At 54.4% G+C, this 19,955-nt stretch overlaps 1 protein-coding gene across 15 annotated transcripts; it reads right to left on the bottom strand.

Annotated features, from left to right (window-relative positions):
* Nucleotides 1-1,465: 1,465 nt before the first annotated feature.
* On the bottom strand, nucleotides 1,466-19,128 carry METTL22 (methyltransferase 22, Kin17 lysine). Of its 15 annotated transcripts, none has more exons than XM_082360741.1 (13): nucleotides 18,988-19,085; nucleotides 18,277-18,418; nucleotides 17,390-17,537; nucleotides 15,978-16,144; nucleotides 14,016-14,384; nucleotides 9,994-10,034; nucleotides 9,761-9,905; nucleotides 6,849-6,920; nucleotides 5,422-5,475; nucleotides 4,369-4,449; nucleotides 4,086-4,188; nucleotides 2,831-2,999; nucleotides 1,583-1,933 (listed from the first exon to the last, which is right to left on the bottom strand). In XM_082360741.1, the coding sequence occupies exons 4-13, from the start codon at nucleotides 16,081-16,083 to the stop codon at nucleotides 1,817-1,819; spliced, it is 1,257 nt and encodes a 418-aa protein (XP_082216867.1). In that variant the 5' UTR covers nucleotides 16,084-16,144; nucleotides 17,390-17,537; nucleotides 18,277-18,418; nucleotides 18,988-19,085; the 3' UTR covers nucleotides 1,583-1,816. The 15 variants fall into 15 exon arrangements, with proteins under 15 accessions (XP_082216859.1, XP_082216872.1, XP_082216865.1 ...); XM_082360742.1 differs by having other exon boundaries at nucleotides 18,992-19,078; XM_082360736.1 differs by lacking the exons at nucleotides 17,390-17,537; nucleotides 18,277-18,418 and having other exon boundaries at nucleotides 14,016-14,079; nucleotides 14,293-14,384; nucleotides 18,988-19,128.
* Nucleotides 19,129-19,955: the final 827 nt, after the last annotated feature.

Below are 19,955 nucleotides of genomic sequence, written 5' to 3'. Positions count from 1 at the left end.
CCACCTTGGCACCACTGACATTCTGGGTTGGACCATTCTTTGCTGGGGGGGCTCCCGTGCAGGACAGGATATTTAGCAGCTTCCTTGGCCAGTGGCACCCATCTCCTTGAGCGGCGACCACCCAAAATGTTTCCAAACTTTGCCAAATGCCCCTGGAAGCAAAACTGCCCACAACTGAAAACCACCATCCTAAGCGGTAATTCCTACTAACGATTCATTCAACAGTATGTGCCGAGTACCTACTTTGGGCCAGGATCATGTGCCAGGAATATATTGGTATATAAGACAAACAGGGTCCCTGACCTCATGGAGATTTTTCCCTTTTGGAGCCTTAGTCTTCTCAGCTGTTCAATGGGTCTAACCAGGTTGCTGACTTCCTAGAGTTGTTGGGAAAATGAAATGAACTGAGACCTGCAAAAGCCTAGCCCACGGTGTCAGGATAAGCCAATGACCAGGGGTGGGGGGTATGACGGGCCTGGGAATCGGGCCTGTGCTTGGGGAGAAGCGACGTGGGCAGGAGCAGCCGAGCTGCAGCTGGAGGGGCAGCAGGGGAAGGGGCATGCGGGCCCTGGTGGAAAGCGGGCAGGAGCAGCGAGACAGGGGAAATGGAGCCTCAGGGAGGGTGGGAGGGACCCTAACTGGAAAGAAGGAGAAGGAGGGAGAGGTGGTGGGAGGGGCATAAAGAGACAAGGTAAAGGGGGAGAGCAAGAAGGAGGGGGTGAGATACAGCAGAGGCATAGACAAAAAGATCAAAAACCAGACGGACAAACACGTGCACAGGTGACGCGTGGCGGAGAGACCGAGGGGACGGGTGTGGGGGGGGGGGACGGGGGGAACAAGGCCAGGCTGAGGAAGGGAAACGCCCTCGAGGCAGGTGGCTGTGCGGACCCCGGCCCTAGGCAGCTGCAGGACCCAAAGGAGCGGCTTTTATGTTTGTTCTACGCACATCCGATTTTGGTTACAAAGGGTTAAAACATAAAGCAAGGGCCACCGCCAGAGGCGTCCAATCTGGGAGCTCCTGCCTCCTCCTCTGAAGGGGCCCCCAGCAGAGGGACAGGGACGGGGCACATGCAGCGTGGAAGGCAAGGAGGCTTCTGTGCCCCATTTTGCGGGGTGGTACTATGGCAACCGTGAAGATGGTATTAAACTCATTTGTAAGCAGTTAGAAGAAGAGAACATAAAAGACTATGGGTGCAGCCTGGGGCCCCTGCCCCAAGGGAAGCACCTGGGTAAGGTCATCAGCTCCAGCGGAACCAAGCTGAGAACACCGCCCAACTTGACCAAGCAGCTCTCAAACACCCTGCAACACCTACTCCAAGCCGGCAGCACAAAAACCACATGCGACCAAATGGACTCCCAGCCTAGGGCAGTAACGTTCTCTGGCTGCTGCTGGGAAGCAGAAAACCGTATTGGGTCACACAAGGCCCACCTGCCGTATTTTTTAAACAATAAAATCTCAAGCACATTACTTTGTGAGCTTTCAATTTTATTAGAAACATCACAAGAACAGTCAAGAAGCTGTGTCTGCAGACACGACGGGTTCTGTTACTGGTTCCACAAAGACCTTCCAGAGCTCCTGCAGCAAAGAGAGAGAGGGGGAGATTCCGAGATGTGCAAATGAGACTTCACAATTTCATAAAGGGACGTAATCAGCAAAAGAGAAGCCCCGAACAAGACGCGAAAAACGGGCAGCGTGAAAGCTACTGCGAGAGCAGGGAGCCTCCCCTGGTGCTTTGTTGCTCGGGGCTGTTCCGTGGAGGAGGAGCTGGATGCTGAGTCCTGGCTCTGATCTGAGAGGCATGAGGCTGCCACACTGTCAAAGGGACCAGAATGGCCACAAGTCGCACACCTTCTCCATTCTGGGAGCCGTGGAGCACGGCTGCTGGATTTTGTGAGGAGCTGATTTCTTGGCTGCGTGATGCTCCTGGGAATGCTGGCAGGTGGAGAAGGTACAAAACACGCCAAGTTCTTAGTGGGAGCCTGGCACCCTCACTGGCAGGAGGGGCCTGGGAAGCTCAGAGGCCGCGGAGCAACGAAGGGAAGGCCCTCCGCGCACATGGAACCGCACACACGAACGAACGCAAGGCCGCGCTTGCTGGCGGGAGGGACCGGAGGGCGAGCTGAGCAGGCCCCTCCTCCTAAGAGCTAGGCCGGGTCTCCAAAGACCCAGACAAAGGGCGGCCGCAGACGAGAGGCCAAGAGAACGAAAGACCTTGGGACTCATACGAATCCAGCTCCTAGGAAGTTTAAGGGATTTTAAAGGGTCTTCTGACTTTCCAGATTCCCCCGTAGTGCTGGTTTTAAAACTGTAACAGGAAGTGATTAACCCCAGCCCTGCCCTTTCCTGGCCAGGACACACCTTGTCTCTCGCTGAGACAGCCGGCACCTAGAGCATGTCATCGGGGTTACTGCTCAGAGGCCTATGTGATGGGACTCCACTTGCCCCGTCAGACGGGCCATCGGCCATCAGGCAAGCCCGCCTAGGCCACGAGGCCACACGCTTTCACAGTGAAGACGTGGCCGTCGGCACTGGGGCTCCTGCATCAAGATCTTCAGCCCAGTCAAGGGCAAACCACACGCAACCCCCCCCCACCCGCCCCCGCTTCCCCTGGAGTCTGCACTGCCCGCGGCGAGAAGAAGTGCTCTAAGGCCAGGTGACCGCTGGCCAGGCAGGCCTTCCTGGACCTGGAGAGAGCCCAGCGTCGGGGTCAGCGGGGAGAGCGCGGGCCGGGCTGGACCTGGAGGCTGGCTTACGGCCTCCTCCAGCCGACAGCCTCACGCCAGAGCAAGCTGCTCTCCGGCGGGCGGGCGGGTGGGCGGGCGCACCTACCAGCTGCTGGATGCGCTCGTAGACCAAGAGCTGTGGGAAGGAGACGTCCACCGGCTCCACCGCGAAGCGCAGGCGCCCACCGGTCAGCCCCTCCAGTCGCCGCAGGCATGAGCGGAAGTGGTCGTAGGCCTCGCACGTGACGTCCAGGTGCCGCAGCGTGAAGTTCAGCCTGCGCACAAGCCGCAACACACACACTGCCTGTCACCACCAGAGGCTCTGCTGCTCCCTCCCGTCACGGTGCTGGATTCTAACTGAGCGCCTCCTGCGTGCTGGGCGCCAGTGCGCGGCCTTCCGGCATCTGCAGGAGAGCCTGGGAGGTGGGGCCCGCTACGGCCTCCGCGCAGGTGGGGACTGGGGCTCAGAGAGGGGGAGGCACGTGCCCAAGATCACACCGGAGTGATCGGGTCCACACGTTGCCACTGGTCACGTGGACCCTGAAGGGGGTCCTGGACGTCATCGGTGTAAACAATGCTGCAACAGATGTGTCCATCTGGATGGCTCTGTGCACGGCTGGGATCGCTTCCTCAGGGCCGTTCCAGATGCTGAACTGCTGGGTCAATCAGTGTGTTCGCGTGTGTAAAATAAGATAGCTAGTGGGAACCTGCTGTACAGCACAGGGAGCTCAGCTCGGTGCTCTGTGACGACCTAGATGGATGGGATGCGGGGGTGGGAGGGAGGTCCAAGAGGGAGGGGATACATGTATACACGTAGCTGATTCACTTTGCTGTACAGCAGAAACTAATGCAACGTTGTAAAGCAATTATACTCCAATAAAAAAAATCAGTGTGTTTGGTTTTATGGCTTTTGCTATATACTCTAAATTGCCTTCAGAAAAGCTGTGGGCTATCACAAGAATTAAAGGAAAATGTGTGTAGTGGGCCCAGCACCGAGTCTATCACAACACGGTCACTCCATCAACAAGAGCCCTAACGTTTCAGGACATCCGGGCGGAAACGCCCTGGAGGGGCTCTGACCGTGTCAGGGCAAGGGCAGAGGCCCGGGGTGCAGAGTGGACATGCGTCTGGGCTCTGGCACACTCACTGCCCAGCCACGGCCTGGACGGGTCCCTGACGCCTCAGCCCTCCTCCCGTCGGCTGTGCGATGGGGATGGCAGTGCCTGCACATGGGGTTGGTGAGCCGATTAAACGAGGCCACGTGTGTAAAGGCCCGGCAGGCCCGGCCACGGCAGGTGCTGGATGAGCAAGTGATGAGGACGCATCTGGAAGGTGAGAGTCTGGCCCCGCGAAGCGCTCACCTCTTTTCCACAGAGAGGATGGCGGTGGAGGCGTTCTTCAACTTGTGAGCCAGCCGGCACAGTGTTTTAAACAGAGCATCAGTTAGGTCATCGTCGTAAAACACTGTGGGGAAGAAAACAGGCAACTGTCAGAGAAAATGATTCCTCCGCGGGCCCCATGGACGGAATCTTTGATAAGCATGAACAGCCACAGAGCTCAGAACGAAAGCGGCACGGAGCTGTGGTGGGAGCCGGCCCGTGACGACACACTGTGACACCGGCTGTGCCGCGGAGGCGCCCTCACCTTCGGCCGCGAGCAGGATGGTGGTGTGGCCGTACAGGTCGGAGATGTCCTCCTCCGACCAGCTGAAGGGGACCTCGGGATCTGTGAAAGGGGAAGGACACCTTGGGCTCAGCCCTTTCTCTGCGGGCCACCAGCTCTCACCGAGACAGACTGAAAGAAGCTTCAGGAGAAGAAATGGGGTCGGGTAAGCTCGGTGCAGTGGGTGCCACCTGGCAGCCCCGAATCCCAGCGCCTCCGCCACCCACGTGGAAAACTTCAGGGCAGAAGGTGCCCTTTCTGCCAGGGCGGCTACCTTATCCATGCGGGCCTGACCTGCTGACTCGGCCAGTAGCCTGTGCAGAAAACGATCTACACCTCCGTCCATGGCATTCCTGTCCCCGTGGACTTGCTGTGTGACCCCAAGAAAGGTGCTTCACCTCTCTGGGCTGCAGTGTTTGCGCTAAAATGGGCATAACAATGCTTCCCTCACAGGACTGTCGGGGAGACCAAAGGACCTCAAGTGTGCTAGGTGCTTGCTAGGTGACAAGCACTCAACAAGCAATGATTTTCCTCCCCTGACATCTGACAGGGAAAAGAAAAGTTCTTGTACAAAGAGCGAGCAAAGGTGCAAGTCTGAAACAGTCTGCATAAGAAATTTAGAAATCTCCCCCACCCAGCAGCCCCTGAACCCCTGGGGAGTCCCCTGCTGTAGGCAGAGGGTGGGAGCTAAGCGGGAGGCTGCTTCCTGGCAGGCAAACGGTCTAGGCCCTGCAGTCCCAGACTTGGGTTCACACCCTGACCTGCCAGGTACCCGTGACCCTGGGCAGGCACTGAACCTCTCTGAGCATCAGTCTTCCCCGGAATTAGGGACTATAGGACCGACAGTGATACTGTGAGTCTGAATGACAGAATGAGTGTAGGGTGCCTGGCATGCAGCACCAAGAATGGCAGCTGTCACTCATCAGCCAACGGAGCTAGGACTCTGCTGGGCGGTCAAGGCCACAGGGCTGATGGCCTGGGGGCAGCACAAGGAACCACTGAATCAAGTGGGACACGAGAGAGGAGGCCACGCACCTGTGCACAGGTCGTCTTTCAGCCAGTCCAGTTCCTTGACCTTAATCACACCGCCTGCGAAACAAACACAAGCGGAACTCCCCAAACTCTGAACACAGTTGGGAAAGAAGATAAAACTTCCCACTACACACCAAGATCCATCCATCCCACATTTTTTGAGTGCTAAGCATCAGGCCCGGTGTCGGCCCACGAGCAGAGATTCATGAGGTACGTCCCTGTCCTAGGACACCGGCAGGGAGCAGACACTGATATGAAAAGGATGTGCCAGGTGCACGGGAGGAGAGGGCTCTCGTGTCGATGGGTGTCAGGGAAGGCTTTGAGGAGAAGGCACTTCACACCTGCTCCTTCCTTCCAGGCCTGCTGACGGCCTGCTGTGCCCTGGGCATTCAACAAATGTGACACAGGGGATCAGACAGGGCCCTGCCCTCACGGAGCGTGTGGTCTAGTGGGGCGGCAGATGCCAATCAACTAGTCCCACAAACAAATGTCAAAATACCATGGTTCAAGGTGTAAGGAGAGTCTGTAAGGGAACTGTGATCTTGCCTGGAGGTCTGAGCATGATTAGGAACAGACAGGAGGAAGAGGGGGAGGAAACAGGCAGGAGGAGAGAGCAGAGCAAAGGCCCCAGGGGATGGAGCCTCCAGCAAGGCCAGGATGGCTCGAGCGGAGGGAGCCGCTGTGGGGAAGGGGCTGCCGACGGGCAAGGGCCAGGCCCCACGGGGTCCGGACAAGCCAAGGAGTTGGGTCTCTACTCAGAGAGCAATGAGAAACCTCTGAGGGGTCTGAAGCCCGTGGGGCCAGATGAGTTGGAGTTGGAAGTGCCCCAGCTCGCTCGGAGCAGGAGGCCTGGGCAGGCAGCTCCTCCATCACGGCAGCTTACTCCTGCGGCGGGGCAGGAATCTGATGGTCAGGCCGACGGGGCGGGGGTGCTCTGGGCAGAGGGAAGGACATGTGAAGGGAGCCCGTGGCTCGCTGGATGCAGGGCTGGACAGCGGGGCTGCCAGGACAGGAGACAGGAAAAGCCGGCCAGGGCCAGACCAGGAGGTCTGGAGCCAGAGGAAGAGCTCAGACTTCACCCCCAGAAGCTGCTCAGCGGGGAGTGAAGGGGTCAGGCTGCATCTTAGAAAGGTCACTCTGGATGCTTGGGCAGGTCAGACAGGAGCTGGGGAGACCAGGTAGGGCCCTGCCACCTGCAGGGAGGAAAGAGCTGAGGTAGGACGTGGCTGTGGGCGTGGGAAGAGATGAGGCGAGGACAGAGCCGTCAAGCACCTGAAGTGACGCGAAGCCGAGACGTCTGCTCCTTCCACTCGCTGGGGTGTCTAGGGATGCAGGGAGAACCCCGCCTCCCAGTGTCGTGGTTCTGGGTGTCTCTCCCACCTGCAAAACAGGGAAACCTCCCTCCCAGGAGGGGACCTGCTGGGCCTCACCTCCAGTGGCAGTCAGGTGGCTGTTAAGGGCAATGTTTCGCTGGCACATGGCCAAGAGATCTGCACCGACATCTGGAAGGACAGAAGGGCAAGCCATAAGGTGCCAGTCGTGACGACACTTTTATCTCTGTGCTTCTGCCTGGAGAGAGCTGGTACCAACAGTACGGCTGCAGAAACATGCAAAATTGAAACGAAAGTTTCTCCTGTGTGTTTTACACTAAAATGAAATATGTTCACCTTAAGGCTCTTTCTAATGATCTCTGCCTTAACTCAGAGAAGACTGTCCTTGTGGGGACAGACTCTGCATTCCAGGGAAGGGTGAGAACTCCCAGCATCTTTAGAGCACATGACACATGCACACACTTCCCGAATCCATCCTCCATATTTCTAATGACCCTGAGCTGGTGTCACGGTCCCGTCACAGGCGAAGTGGCTCAGGCAGTCACGTGGCTGGGCAGAGCCAGGGCTGGGATTTGAACCCAGGTGTCTCTGACTCCAACAAGGCTCGCTCTTTGACACCCCAGAAAACTGACCGGAGCCAGGAGGGCGTTTGGATGTTATCGGTGGAGACAGAGCACATTCAGGCAGGCTGGAGGCAGGCACCCTGGTGCCTGACTCATTGTCCTGCCGTCACGTCTCCCGAGCCACCTGCTGCTCTGATGAGATGGGGGTTCCTGTCACTTGAGCAGACCTGAGTTGTAGCACAGTGTATCCTTGACGGCAGTGGAGGCAGTGCTTTGCCAAAATTAACTTCCTATTAGGAGAGCATGCGTGTGGAGGGTACAGGGGGTCTTGTGAATGGCATTCGCCCGCCCACTGCAGACCTCCCGGGACCGGACCATCGTTTCCACCCCCAGGGACCATGCAGAGCCGGGGGTGTGTGTGTGTGTGGGCCTCTCTGCTCACCGAAGGGCCACACCTGTCCCTTCTCCTGGGCCACTGGGTAAAGAGAATACTGATGTATGTGCCTGACAACACAGGACTGGGTCAGCAGTTTTTAAGCCTTTATGGTACTTTTTGTCAAAACAGATCTTGTGTGGGATTCTAACATGCCAAGCACATATGAGAGGAGCAGCGATGGCTGAGCGGGGGTGGGAGACCCAGAGCCCTGGGGCTGCCCCCGCCCTCCACCCCTTGGCCAGCCCCCGAGGGAGCCCACAGAACCCTGCTCCACAGAAAACAGCCTGAGCCCCCCACATGATGAGAGGCACCATGCTGTGAGCCAGCGGCCATGTATGTGACCTTCGCCCATCCACCTGACCTCAGTCTTACCCTGCCCACTTGGATGGAGGGGATGGTGACAGGCTCCCCGGTGAATGCCCAGGGTCACTGTGAGGTTAAAGGCACTGATGCTCATGAAAAGGCTCTACTAACTGGAAATGTGCTGCCAGGATGCAAGCTCTCTTCTCTCCAGTAAATCTCTCTCAAGGGTAAGACAACTTGATTAGATGCTGTTGTGAGGCGCTAGGCACAAGCACAGCCCTGGGGTGTTGCTTTAAGTCTTGACTCTTGAGAAGTTCACTGGCGGTTTACACTGAATTGTCAAGGAGAAGTAAACGGGGTGGCTTACGCAGGGTATCTGAGAAGTACACCTGACTCCCAGGCCCCCCCAGCTTCCCCTTTCCTAGCTCAGAAGCAAAAGACGTGCGCCACGAAAATGTCAAGGAATCGACGAAATGCAAAGCACGTCAGCAGCACCACTTCCTGCCTAGCAGATATTGAAGATTTAAAACATTAATGACACCAACAATAATTACCTGATAAGATACTATTACACTTTCTTATAAACTAGTATACTCTCCCTAAAAAAGCACGTCGGCAAATCTGGAGTGTAATTGACAGTACTGCACTGTGTCAATTTGCTGGTGTGATCCCCAAACTATGGTACAGAAGATGTTACCACTGGGGGAGCTGGGTGAAGGGTACATGGCACTTTCTATACTATTTTGGCAACTTCTATGTGAACCTAATATTATTTCAAAATAAAAAATTTAAAAAGCAATCATTTGGCCATAAGTATCAAAAGCTTAAGAAAGGTCCCACCTACTTCGAGGAATCTAGCTTAAGGGTTAGCAGACAATGATGCACAAAGGTATTTGTTGCAGTGCAACAGACAAATGCAAACAAAACAAAACACAACATGAAAACAGCCAAAATGTCCAGTAATATAAGAATGGTTAAAAAAAAAAAGGGGGACGAAATATTACCTGGTCGTTAAAAGTCATTTATAAGTAATTTTTAATGACAGTGGAAAACGCTTCTTCCCTTTTTCGACATTTTTGGCAGGATACAGCACTGAATATATACAGTTTGATTTCAGCTATTGTTTGGGACTAGGTGCACACAAAGGAAAAGGAAAAAAACTTGTAAAAAGTATATATACGAACATTAAAAAATAGATTCTAAAGCTCCCTGAGTACAGCGACTTGATCTGTTTCATTCACTCCTGGGTCTCCCGCATCTGGAACTGTGTCTGGCATGCAGTGGGCATGCAATGAACTGCATATTGTTGAATTTATCTGGGGAATGTAAAATTATGAGGAAATGTTATTTGCTGTTCTACAAATTTTCCACAGAGAGTAGGCAAGATTTCCATAATCAGAAAAAAATAAGGCGCTTGTTTTTAAGCCGTATGCGAGGCGTATTCCTCATAGTTTTCTGAGATGTTCACTCTTTTGAGGGGGTGTGAACAGAGGCACCAGCAGAACCACTGGTCCTGCACCCGCTGGCCCTGCTGGGTCATCCTCACGCTGCTGAGAAAACAACGAAGGGTAGAGAAAACCAGCGCAAGAGGAGGGCAAAGTCAAGAGCAGCCAAGGTCCAGGGTCCAGTCTCCCCCCTCACTTTTCATCTAGTCAGCACGCGCTCCGTGAAGAGCCCACTCCCCCTCAGCCTGAGACGGCGAGCGTTACCTGTACAGTAGACGGTCTGCGCCACGGTGGCCGCGAGGATGCTGGCCAGCCCGGTGCCCGCCCCGAGCTCCAGCACTGTGCGACCCCGGAAGAGGTCCCGCTGGGACAGGATGTAGTCCGCCAGGAGCAGGGCGCCCCGCCACACCTGGAGGGGAGAGGGACCAGGAACAAAGGTGGCCTGCGGCTCCCGAGAGACCCTTCAGGGCCGTGGGAAGCGGACGGGACCTACCCACCTGCTTGCCAACATCCTCCAGGGGCGTGGCCATGGTGTGCTCTGGACGGGATGGAAACCGAAAGAGAAAGGGCCACCGTGAAAATGGGGATGGAAAGAACACAGACAGACGGGGTGCGGGGGAGGCAGCAGAAACACAGACCAGGCTACAGTCAGGAGGGGGCGTGTGAGCGTTACTCTCATTCAGATCCCTGGGTCTCTCTGCCCGCAGCCCGGAGACTCGGGTCACAGGAGGACTTGGCCCAACTTAATCAAACACACACACCCCACACTCCACTTTTTTATGTTCAGTAAACGCACGTTACGATCATAATATATTTATGTTCTTTTGAGCAACTGTATGGGAATAATAATCACAACTCATTCCAAAATATTTTCTTACGCTCAGAACCACACTAGAAAGTTAACAAAATAAGTTTCAGATTATATCCTTTTTAGATGAAAAATAAGTATGTTAGGAAGTATTCTCAAGCACAAAATACATTAGGACAAAATCTGGTGCTGGTTGTTGGGGGGAGGTGGAGAACAGAACTATGAGATCAAGGAGAAGAGGGAATGAGGGCAAACGTTTTTCCTGTTAAATAAGATCCGGCTCTCGTATCTTTAAGCAAGATGGTGACGGCCATCAAAGCACCACGACACACGCACGGCAGGGAAGCTTCACAGGCTTGTCAGACTAGTTCACATCAAAGCCCAGGCTCACATCAAACCAGGAGCAGGGAGTGGGGTGGGGGGGACAGCAAGGCTGAAGGAGTGTGTGTGTGTCTGTGTGAGTACGTGTGCATGTGCGTGAGAGAAGAGGCCTCCTTGCTTTCCAGCCCTGCTCTGGAGCCTCAGCGTCAGCTCCCCCCATCCCGCCCACCCCTCTTCCCCAGTCTCTGCAGCCCACGTAGCACTGTCCCTGGCCCACTGGCCCCTGGCTGGGGCTCGCGTCTCCCCTCCTCCCATCTTTCTTTGTCTCCTTCCAGTTTGCCTGGCTGAGCCAGGGGCACCCTCCCACGGGGATCTCGGTCATCTACGCCTGGTCTTTTCTCCGAGGGGGCCCGTGGACTTAAGTTTTGCCTCCAGCTGCATTTAAGGGGTGCCAGCCTCCCTTGAGTGAGAACATGGGCTGAGCTCAGGAAGACCTGCGTGTGACCCAGGCTCAGTCACGCAGTCTGGCCGGTGGCGTGAGTCACTGAACTTCTCAGCACCAGAGCCACAGTTTGCTCCTTTACAAGATACAGAAATAACATCACCTCATTCATGGGCTCAATGGCCTCCCTAACCAGGGTCAAGGGCAGGGAGCTCCTGCCCCAGGGGAAAGTCACACTTTATATTTAAACAATTCCAGTGGCATCTTAAGAACATAAAAGCCCAGCCTGAGGAACACACGAGAAACTCCAGGGTTAGCAAATGGGGTTAGACAGACAGTCTTAGTATCTGAGCTGTACCCTGCCCCTACCAGGACGGTCTCTAGACCTGCAGGAACCCAGACTCTCCTCCTCAGCCCATCTCCCTCCTCCACACTCAGATCAGTCCCCTGGAATGAAAGCTGACAGCAGCTCACGTTTCTTGAGCACCTCCTATGCACCAAGCACTGTGTTAAGAACTCTACATGTGCCATCTCTCTCAGTTCCTCACAACCAGAGGAGATTACACCCATTTTACTAACAAGAAAACTGAACTCTGAGAGGTTAAAGTACTTGCCCAAGTCACAGGCCAATGGAAAAGGCACGTGGCTCGGGATCCGACAGCCCAAGTTCTAGCCTTGCCTGAGTTCTCTTTGCGTCCCAGTTTATCTATAAAATGGGGAAAATGATCATAATGTACTTTGAACCTTGGGTCTGTGGATTCCTAGCAGGTCCGTGGATAAACTTTAGATTTTTGACAATCCCCTGAAGTAGCCTGGAAAACACATTCTCCTCCCGCTAAGGGAATTTGATTTTAATCAGTTTCTCAAATGGGCCTATAATCTTAAAAAAAGGCTTGGCTTACGAATGGGAGGAACAGGATAGCCAGGGGAGGGACACCTGCTTAGCACCTGCTCTGCACCAGGTCCCACAGGAGCACTTACTGGGCAGTATTTATGAAATCACCACCAAAACCCAGGGAGGGCAGCTTCCCCGACCCCTTTCATAGGTCCAAAAACTTGAGGCTCTGGGTGGGCAGGATACTTGTCCGGGGTCCCCTGGCTTGTGAGGGGTGGAGGAGCTCTATAGGATCCTAAGACCAGGACCCCTTTCCCTTGTGTCACATTTTACAGATGTGAGTGTACAGCTGCGGATGGAATAATTAGGAGTTACTGCTTAAGCTCAGGTATTAAATGACCTTTCTATTCTCCTCCCTCAGGGCAAGTAGGGAGCAAGTGACAGTGAGCTGAAAAGGAGGGTGAACTTCCAGGCGCTGTGAGACGGGGCTTCACAGCCAGGCGGAGCTGGCGGCACACTGACCCTACCCTGCCCTGTGGGACTTTGCTCTCAGCTTGCAGGATGGGAACCTCCCGGAACATTAAACATGCGCCCTGGAGGCCAAACAGCTCGCTGGGAAGTCTGCTGCTCCCCTCCACAGGGAGGCCAGTTAAGTGAGGGCTGAGGGAAAGGAGCAGTCATCGACCCCCAAGAATAAAACTTTCCAATGTTCTGATCACGTGACATGGGTAAGAAACATGGGCTGTGGTGTCAGACGGACCTGAGTGTGAGTCAAGGCTCTGCCACTGACTAGCTGTGTGATCTTGGGCAAGTTCCTCAACCTCTCTGAGCCTCAGTTCCCTCCTCTGTGACATGGGAATACTCATCCCTGGAAAGGCCATGAGGACCAGAGGTAATCCACAGAAAACAGAGTAGGGCCCCCACCAGGGTGGTCTAGAACCAGCCTGCTTGGTACCCAGCAGGCACTCGGTAACCATCTGCTGAACGGATGACCGCATGGCTATCAGAGCTGCTGTTCCGTCTGCGTTTCTGAGAGCGCCCAGTGGACCCCATGTGCGCAACCCAGGCCTTTACCTGGGACCTCAGGCACCATCCAGAACCCTGCATCTCAGTGAACAGACTCACATCAGAGCAGTGCTGGGGATGGCCAGAGCCCTGGCTGTGGAGATGGATCAGGCGGACTCAGAACCTTCCTCCCTGCCCCCGAACTGCACGGCCTTGGGCTCGTCGTCACTTCCTCATTTGTAGGACCTCTCAGAGAGGCTGAGAAGACTATGTATGTGAGGTGATGAAGGTAAACATCAAAGCACAGCAGGTGCCTCATCGTCGCTGGCTTCCTGCCCCTACGCCCAGGCAAGGACGCTCTGGGCCCTGCCTGAGTGCCTGCTGAAACCTCCTTCCGCCCCACCTCTCCTGTCACTGCATCCCTGCCTCCTCCCGCCCCCCACGCCCCCAGCTTCTAGCTCCCAGCTCCCAGCCCATCTGCTGGGCCCACACACTCCTCCAGGTTAACTTTGGATCTCCCTCCCCCTCTGCCCTGCTCCAGCTCCAGAATCTGCCATGGCTCCCTGCTGCAGGCTCCTGCGGGCCAAATCTTCCACAAACAACCCCGACCCACACCCTGGCATGCTACGTAGGATCAGAGTACTGATGCAGGAGGCAGCAGCAGTGAAGCTTCTGGAGCAGGTGACGGCCAAGCTGGGGCTCGTACAATCAGGAATGTGTTAGGGAGCGAGCCCTCTGGGAAGGAGGCAGAAGCAGAGGTGCGCAGGGAGAACGCGCACGGAGGGTGAGCGGGTGAGGGTGGTGTGAGTTGAGGCTGAAGAGGAGGGCGGAGCCACCTCACACAGGGGCCCCGGCGCTATGCTGAGCATGTGGACTGTGTCCTGAGGGCAATGGGGAGCCACCGAAGAGTCTGGAGCAGGAGGGTGACTCGACAGCACTTTGACAAGCTCCCCTGCTGCCAGCGGCACTACTGGTGCCCAGTGTCTGGACGCCGGTTCTGCTAACCTGTCCTGCCCTGAGATGCCTGGATGGGCCCACGCTCAGCAGCCTTGTGCCCCGATTGACGCTGTGGCGCTGCCTGGCGGCAGGTGAGCAGCCCTTTATTTACCTATTTTGATGACATCGTAGGGGCTACTCTCTTGTGCTTCGTCTCCCAGGACGTCATCTTCCTCCTGCGTTAGAATCATGGGATGTACCTTGTCTCTCGGAGGCCCCGAGGGCTCGGAGGGAGAGGCAGCCCGTGGTCTTCTCACAACGTCCAAGTCCCCATCCTCGTCCAGCTGAGCTGCCACCTCCTCCTGGCTGGTGGCATCAGCCCCAACCTGGAGGGAGACCCCCTCACTGCTGCAGCCACTCCCCGGAGGGGACCTGGCAGGAGGAGTCACCTCTGCGGGATGGGCTCTGTGATTGCCACCCTCAGCCCCCGAGTCTGTCTGAGAGGCTTGGTTCCACAGAAGCTTGAACTGGGACAGGAAGACTGAAAGGCAAGACAAAACACAAAAGCAGAGTATTTCCAAACTGTCTCCTTTTCTAGTTCCCTTCCTCAATTTCCACCTGGGAAGAGTTTTAAAGGCCAGGTGAAAAAAAACAAAACAAAAAAAAGGACAAGGACCTACTGTATAGCACAGGGAACTGTATTCAATATCCGGTAAATAAACCATAATGGAAAAGAAAAAAAAAGAAAGGCGAGGTGGAAATATCATAAAACCGGCAGAAAAGGTCTGTTTGATTCGGCTGTGATGCTGCAGCCTCCAGAGCAGCCCCCGTCGGATGAGCACCTACACTGCAGGCGCTCGGCTCACAAGAGCTCATTTACCCTTTACAGTGGCTACGAAAGTGGCAGTGTCCCTCTATTTTATTTATTTTTTATTTAAAAATTTTTTTGGCTGCGCCACACGGCCTACAGCATTTTGGTTCCTGACCAGGGATGGGACCCACGCCCCCTGTAGTGGAAGCACGGTGTCTTAGCCACGAGACCACCAGGGAAGTCCCAGTGTCACTCTGTCTTACAGATGTGGAGGCTGGGGCTCAGAGGTTACGTGAGCTGACCAAGGTCACACAGCTGTGGGTGTGGCTGAGGCGGGATTCACACCCAGGCTACTCAACCCCTGCGCTTCTGCCCTCCTCACCGCACTGTTCAGCCTTAAGCTTGGAAGTGAGGACAAGGATACTGTGTCCCTCACCACCTGGTGGCCAGAAAGTCACTGGGACAGGCTTTGGTAAGAGCATGGGTGCCAGGAGAGTTGGGCTGGAGGCAGGGGGTGTCCTGGGCCAGAGTCCTCCACGTCCCCCGACTGTCTGACCCTGGGGCAACTCGCTTATCTGTTCTGAGCCTCTGTTTCCTGAATCCAGGAATCCAAACTGGGACACGAGGGAAAGGGGAGTTATGAACTGCACCAGAACAAGCAAATACAACAGAGTGATCGGAGCTGGGGAAGGTGGCCAGGGAGGGAAGAACGTTCTAGGCAGAGCGAAAAGCAAGAGCAAAGGTGCTCAGAGAGGAAGGTACATGCAGCGTGTGAGGGGCGGAAAGGAGCAGACAGTGGCCGCTGAGCAGCGAGGGCGGGAGAGAGAAGTGTGGACACACGGGCAGGGGCTGGGTGGGGCTGGGCCTCGCAGGCCAAGGTGAGGGCTCTGATTTCCTTCTAAGAGCAAGGGAAGCCACTGGAGGGTCTAAATCAGGGCGGTGGTGTGATTTGCATTTTTCACAGGACCCCCTGGGCTGCTGGGGAGAGGAGTGAGGGAGTGTGTGCAGGAGAAAAAGCAGGGAGCCCTGGCGGGAGGAGTCAGCCGGGGGTAGGGGCAGTGGGCTGGGGGAGTCCCCGAGCCCCGACTCCCCCACTGGCCCGTGGGCTCCCCTAGGGCAGAGCTCGACTCATTCCCTCTGCGGTCCCGGCATCACGTCCAGGTCTGGCACAGAGCAGGTGCTCGGGAAAGCACAGGGGTTTGCTCAGTGAAACAAGGGCACTTAAGAAGTGGTGTGAGGATAAGCTAAACGATCCAGTCTTCCCAATCCTTTCTGTGAGAAAGCAGGAACCACAGTGGGCTCGCTGGGGTGCAGGGACCTTACCGGGCTGCCCCACGCCACTCAGCCGCACCATGAGGTGTCTCTGGTTCGGGGTGTGGAGGTGGACGTCTGACAGCACGGTGTCGCTTTTGAAGGTGATCTCGTCCATGGCGGGGGCGGGAGACGGCAACCATGGCCTGGGCTCCCCACCAACCGTGGGACAGCAGCACCTGAGAGGCGAGAGCAAGTCCTCAGGACAGCAGGTCCCAGAGGGGAACAGTGTAAACGACCCCAGCCAGGCGGCAGAGAGCTCCCTTTTCAATCCTCTCTTAATTCTTCCTGAAGGAGAAAGTCTCAGAGCCTTGGCAAGGGAACAGAATCCAACTAGAACTGTTATTTTGTTTTGCACTGTGTTCATTTTCATAGTAATCGTTTATTTATGGCAAGAGATCTACATTTCCATTTATACTGATAAAGTTTTCCTTCCCTTTTTTATTTTTTCCATTTTTTTTTATTATGAAAATTTTCCAATAGCAAGTTGAGGGCATAGCATAATAAACAGCCATATACCCACTGCTTAGATTCCATGATCATTAATGCTTTTTCACATGATCAATCAATCCATCTTTCTAGGTTTTTCTCCCCTGAACTGAGCACCTTCTAGACATCACACCATTTAACCCCTAAATAATTCTTCAGCGTCTGTCTCCTAAGAACATGCTCCTACATAACCATAAGACCATTAGCAGACCTAAAACAATGAACGATTCCCTTATACAATTTAAAACGCAGTTCATGGTCAATTTTCTCCATTTAACACCCAAACGTCTTTTGCAGCTAGTTTTTCCTAAACCAGTATTCAATCACAATTTATGCTTTGCATTTAGAAGTTGTTTTCCCTATAACCTTTTTCTTCTAGAAGTTGGCCCCAGCTGCCCATATATCATTTGTTTTTAAACCTTCTTTTTAAATAAAAAAAAAGTGAGTGGATTTAAAGGAAAAGCAACTAAGGGAATCACTGTACAGGTGATATACAGATATGGAAAAATTATGAAGGCGACACAGCAATAACTAAAATTTGGAAAACCATGCTGGAGGCAAGGTGGTCAAAAACAGGAAGGCTTTCCCTCCATCCAAATGTTCCACCTCATCAAAAAGCATTAAACAGCAGCAGCTGCGTGCAGACAGCGCCTTGAGCTGTGATGCTGGGCAGAGCAGGTATAAACCCAGTCTCCTACCTCCTTGCTACATGACCTTGAGAAAATGACTCCACCTCTCTGGACCCGTTTCTTCAGCTACATTCTCACCTTGCAGGGTTGGCGGTAGGTGGGGGTGTGGGGGGAGATATGTGGGGGGAGGGTGTTAAGTGCTGAGCAGAGTTTTTGGTCCGCAGCAATTGTTAATAAGTCCTTGGTTTCAGATGTTTGACCCAAACCTGCCCACAATCCCTGACCTCCTACAGGAACTGTTCCTACCTGGGTAGGTGTGTGTGCACTACGTGTGTGCCCCACACATGTCATGAGACCTCTCGGGCCTCCATTTCTTCAACTGGAAAATGGGATCGTCATAACCCAGGCTGTCCACAATCTGAGTCCACATAACTGGAGTGCCTACATTTAAGTACTTTCCATGGGGAAGCAAAAGTTGTACCAACACAAACATTTTTATAAAAGAGTCGCCCCTTGCTGGCTGGCTTTCCTATCTAACGCTATAAGGCAGCACAAAGCAAGTGGGTTGTGAAGTGAGGCTGTGAATCTGGCAAAGGGATGCAGGATTTCATGGTGTCAATGAAAGCAATGGAGAAGAAATGCTCGACCCTCAGGCAAAAGTCCTCAACCAATGAGGACTGGAAAAATTAGGATGGATCCAGGAAGAGGATCTAGTCTAAGTACAGCTTAGACCTACCATGACCAATCGTTTTAAAGACAGATCTGGCTCTCCTGGGACTGAAAAAGGTCCTGGGGGAAAATATTGCAACCGCATACCAAATACTCTTAAATACAGAGAAAAGCCAAACCCGTATTCTTAATTTCTAGTTGAAATTTCAATTTTAAAATCCAACCTGCACAGGTCTCCCAGGAAACGCACTCTACAATGGAGTACTAGGTTAAGTGGATTCCCTTTAAGGGGCTTTTCCTAGAACCAGATCTCTGGGAATGCAGAGGCACTTTGTACCTGTCTCAGGGTCTGTGTGAGGATTAAATGAGACAATGATCACTTTCAGGGTTCAAGACATAGTAAGTGCTCAATAAATGCCAATAGGAAATATTATCATTATAGTGGTGATAAGAATAATTATTAAATGATGTGCTGGAAGATGGAATAAGGCAATAGTTTCTCTATTTAGGAATAGCTGACTCACAGTCTCTGTCTGGGAATGCTGGGGCTGGATGGGCTTCAGTCCCCTCTTCTCACTGGGGAGGAGGTAAAGGACACCCCGACTGCAGATGGGACCTCTGCTTCCTCCTTTGGGCAGCTGACAAGTGTCCTTGGCTCCTCTAAGACTGTGGGGGCCAGACGCAGACGCTGTCATCCTAACCCTGTCAGGAGTGCCCACTAAAAGCAGTTTGCTGGGATCTGGAGGTTGAAATGCCTCCCCGCCTCCCAGGCTTTCTCTCTGCCAGGTGTCATAAGGTCATCAACAATCAGGAAGTAGGCGCGATTCTGGAACCGAGGCCCGGGTCTGTGGGGCAAAGACTTGGCCTTGGCCGCGGCGCGGAGCCGTAGTCAGGGGCTCCAGGGTCCTCGGCCCTCGGGGCTCTTCGTGCTCTCTGTCTTGCCGCCTCCCTGAACTCCAACTGGCGAGCTAAGCATTGCCCTCTCAAACTGCAGTCACAGCTCGGGCATCACCCTCCCTTCCTAATCCAAAACCGAGGGGGCTGCGTGGACCCCGAACGGAAACCCAGAGGAAGGCATGGACTCCTTCTCCCAACACCCTAGCTTCGAAGGGGAAACTAAGGCTGAGTGGGGACTTAGGCTTCAGGCCCGTGGGAGTCCGCACTTCAAGGCCAGGCTCGGTGCCAGGAGGCTCCCTGCACCCTTCCGCGTGCCACCGCCTCTCCCACGGGCTTACCCACCGCCGGCCGCTGCCTGAAGTCCCAACCGAGCCCCTCACCACGGTGCGCAAGCCGCCGCCATTGCAGGCAGCCTGCGCAGGCGCGGCCCCACCCCGTACGCGTGCGTCCCTCCTCGTCGCCCGTGACCACGCCTACCTGTCGAATCGCGCATGCGTGCCAGCCTCGCTGGCAGCCTGGTGCAGCCCTGAGGAGGTGAGTTTCGCACCTGCACAGGTTTGCTCGCACCTGCACAGGTTTGCTCTCACCTGCCCGGGTTTGATGGGGTGGCCGGCCTGGGTGGGACGGGTCTGCGAGAGGGGGGCCGTTAGGTCGCCCCAGGTCACCCAGCTAAGTGGCAAGGCTTGGATTCGAACCCGGGTAATAGGGCTCTAGAGCCTGTGCTGTTAACCAGCACACTAGCTATATATTAATTATCGTTATCCTTGCTCTTAGTACTCATTAACATAATAGCTGGTCCTCGTTTCATTCATTCATCCACTCGTCAAGTCTCCAACACCAGGCGAATGAAGAACCGCAGGTTAATCAGCGTCTAACAGGAAATGAAATCTGATACAACTGTTGCACTTCAAGTAAGCTTCCAAGCACATAGGACCACAGATGTAAAATGTGCACACATTTACATGCATATACGGAGGGTCAACATCAGTTTCATGGATAAAACATGAGGGGGTGGTTAATAGGGTGACCAAGCAACATAAATAAGTGTTTTTAAAGGAAACAGATTGTTTCCTGAACTCCCCAGGACAGTGCAGGGGGAGCCGGCTGGGCATCTTGGGACCCCGTTTTAGTCTTGGTTGGGTTGTTCCCAGGGGATATCTGGGTGCTAGGAGGGCACCGAGGAAGGTGGTGTAGACACCTCTGGGTTTTTTGTCTAAAAGCTTGTGAGAATAAAGCAGGCAGAGCCATCTTTTAAAAACAAAAGTCAGATTACGTCCTTCCTCTGTTCAAACCCTCGGAGGCCCCC

The sequence above is a fragment of the Balaenoptera borealis genome (assembly GCF_965194805.1).
Source record: "Balaenoptera borealis genome assembly, chromosome: 16".
Lineage (NCBI taxonomy): Eukaryota > Metazoa > Chordata > Mammalia > Artiodactyla > Balaenopteridae > Balaenoptera > Balaenoptera borealis.
This window is presented reverse-complemented; position numbering and strand designations above follow the sequence as displayed.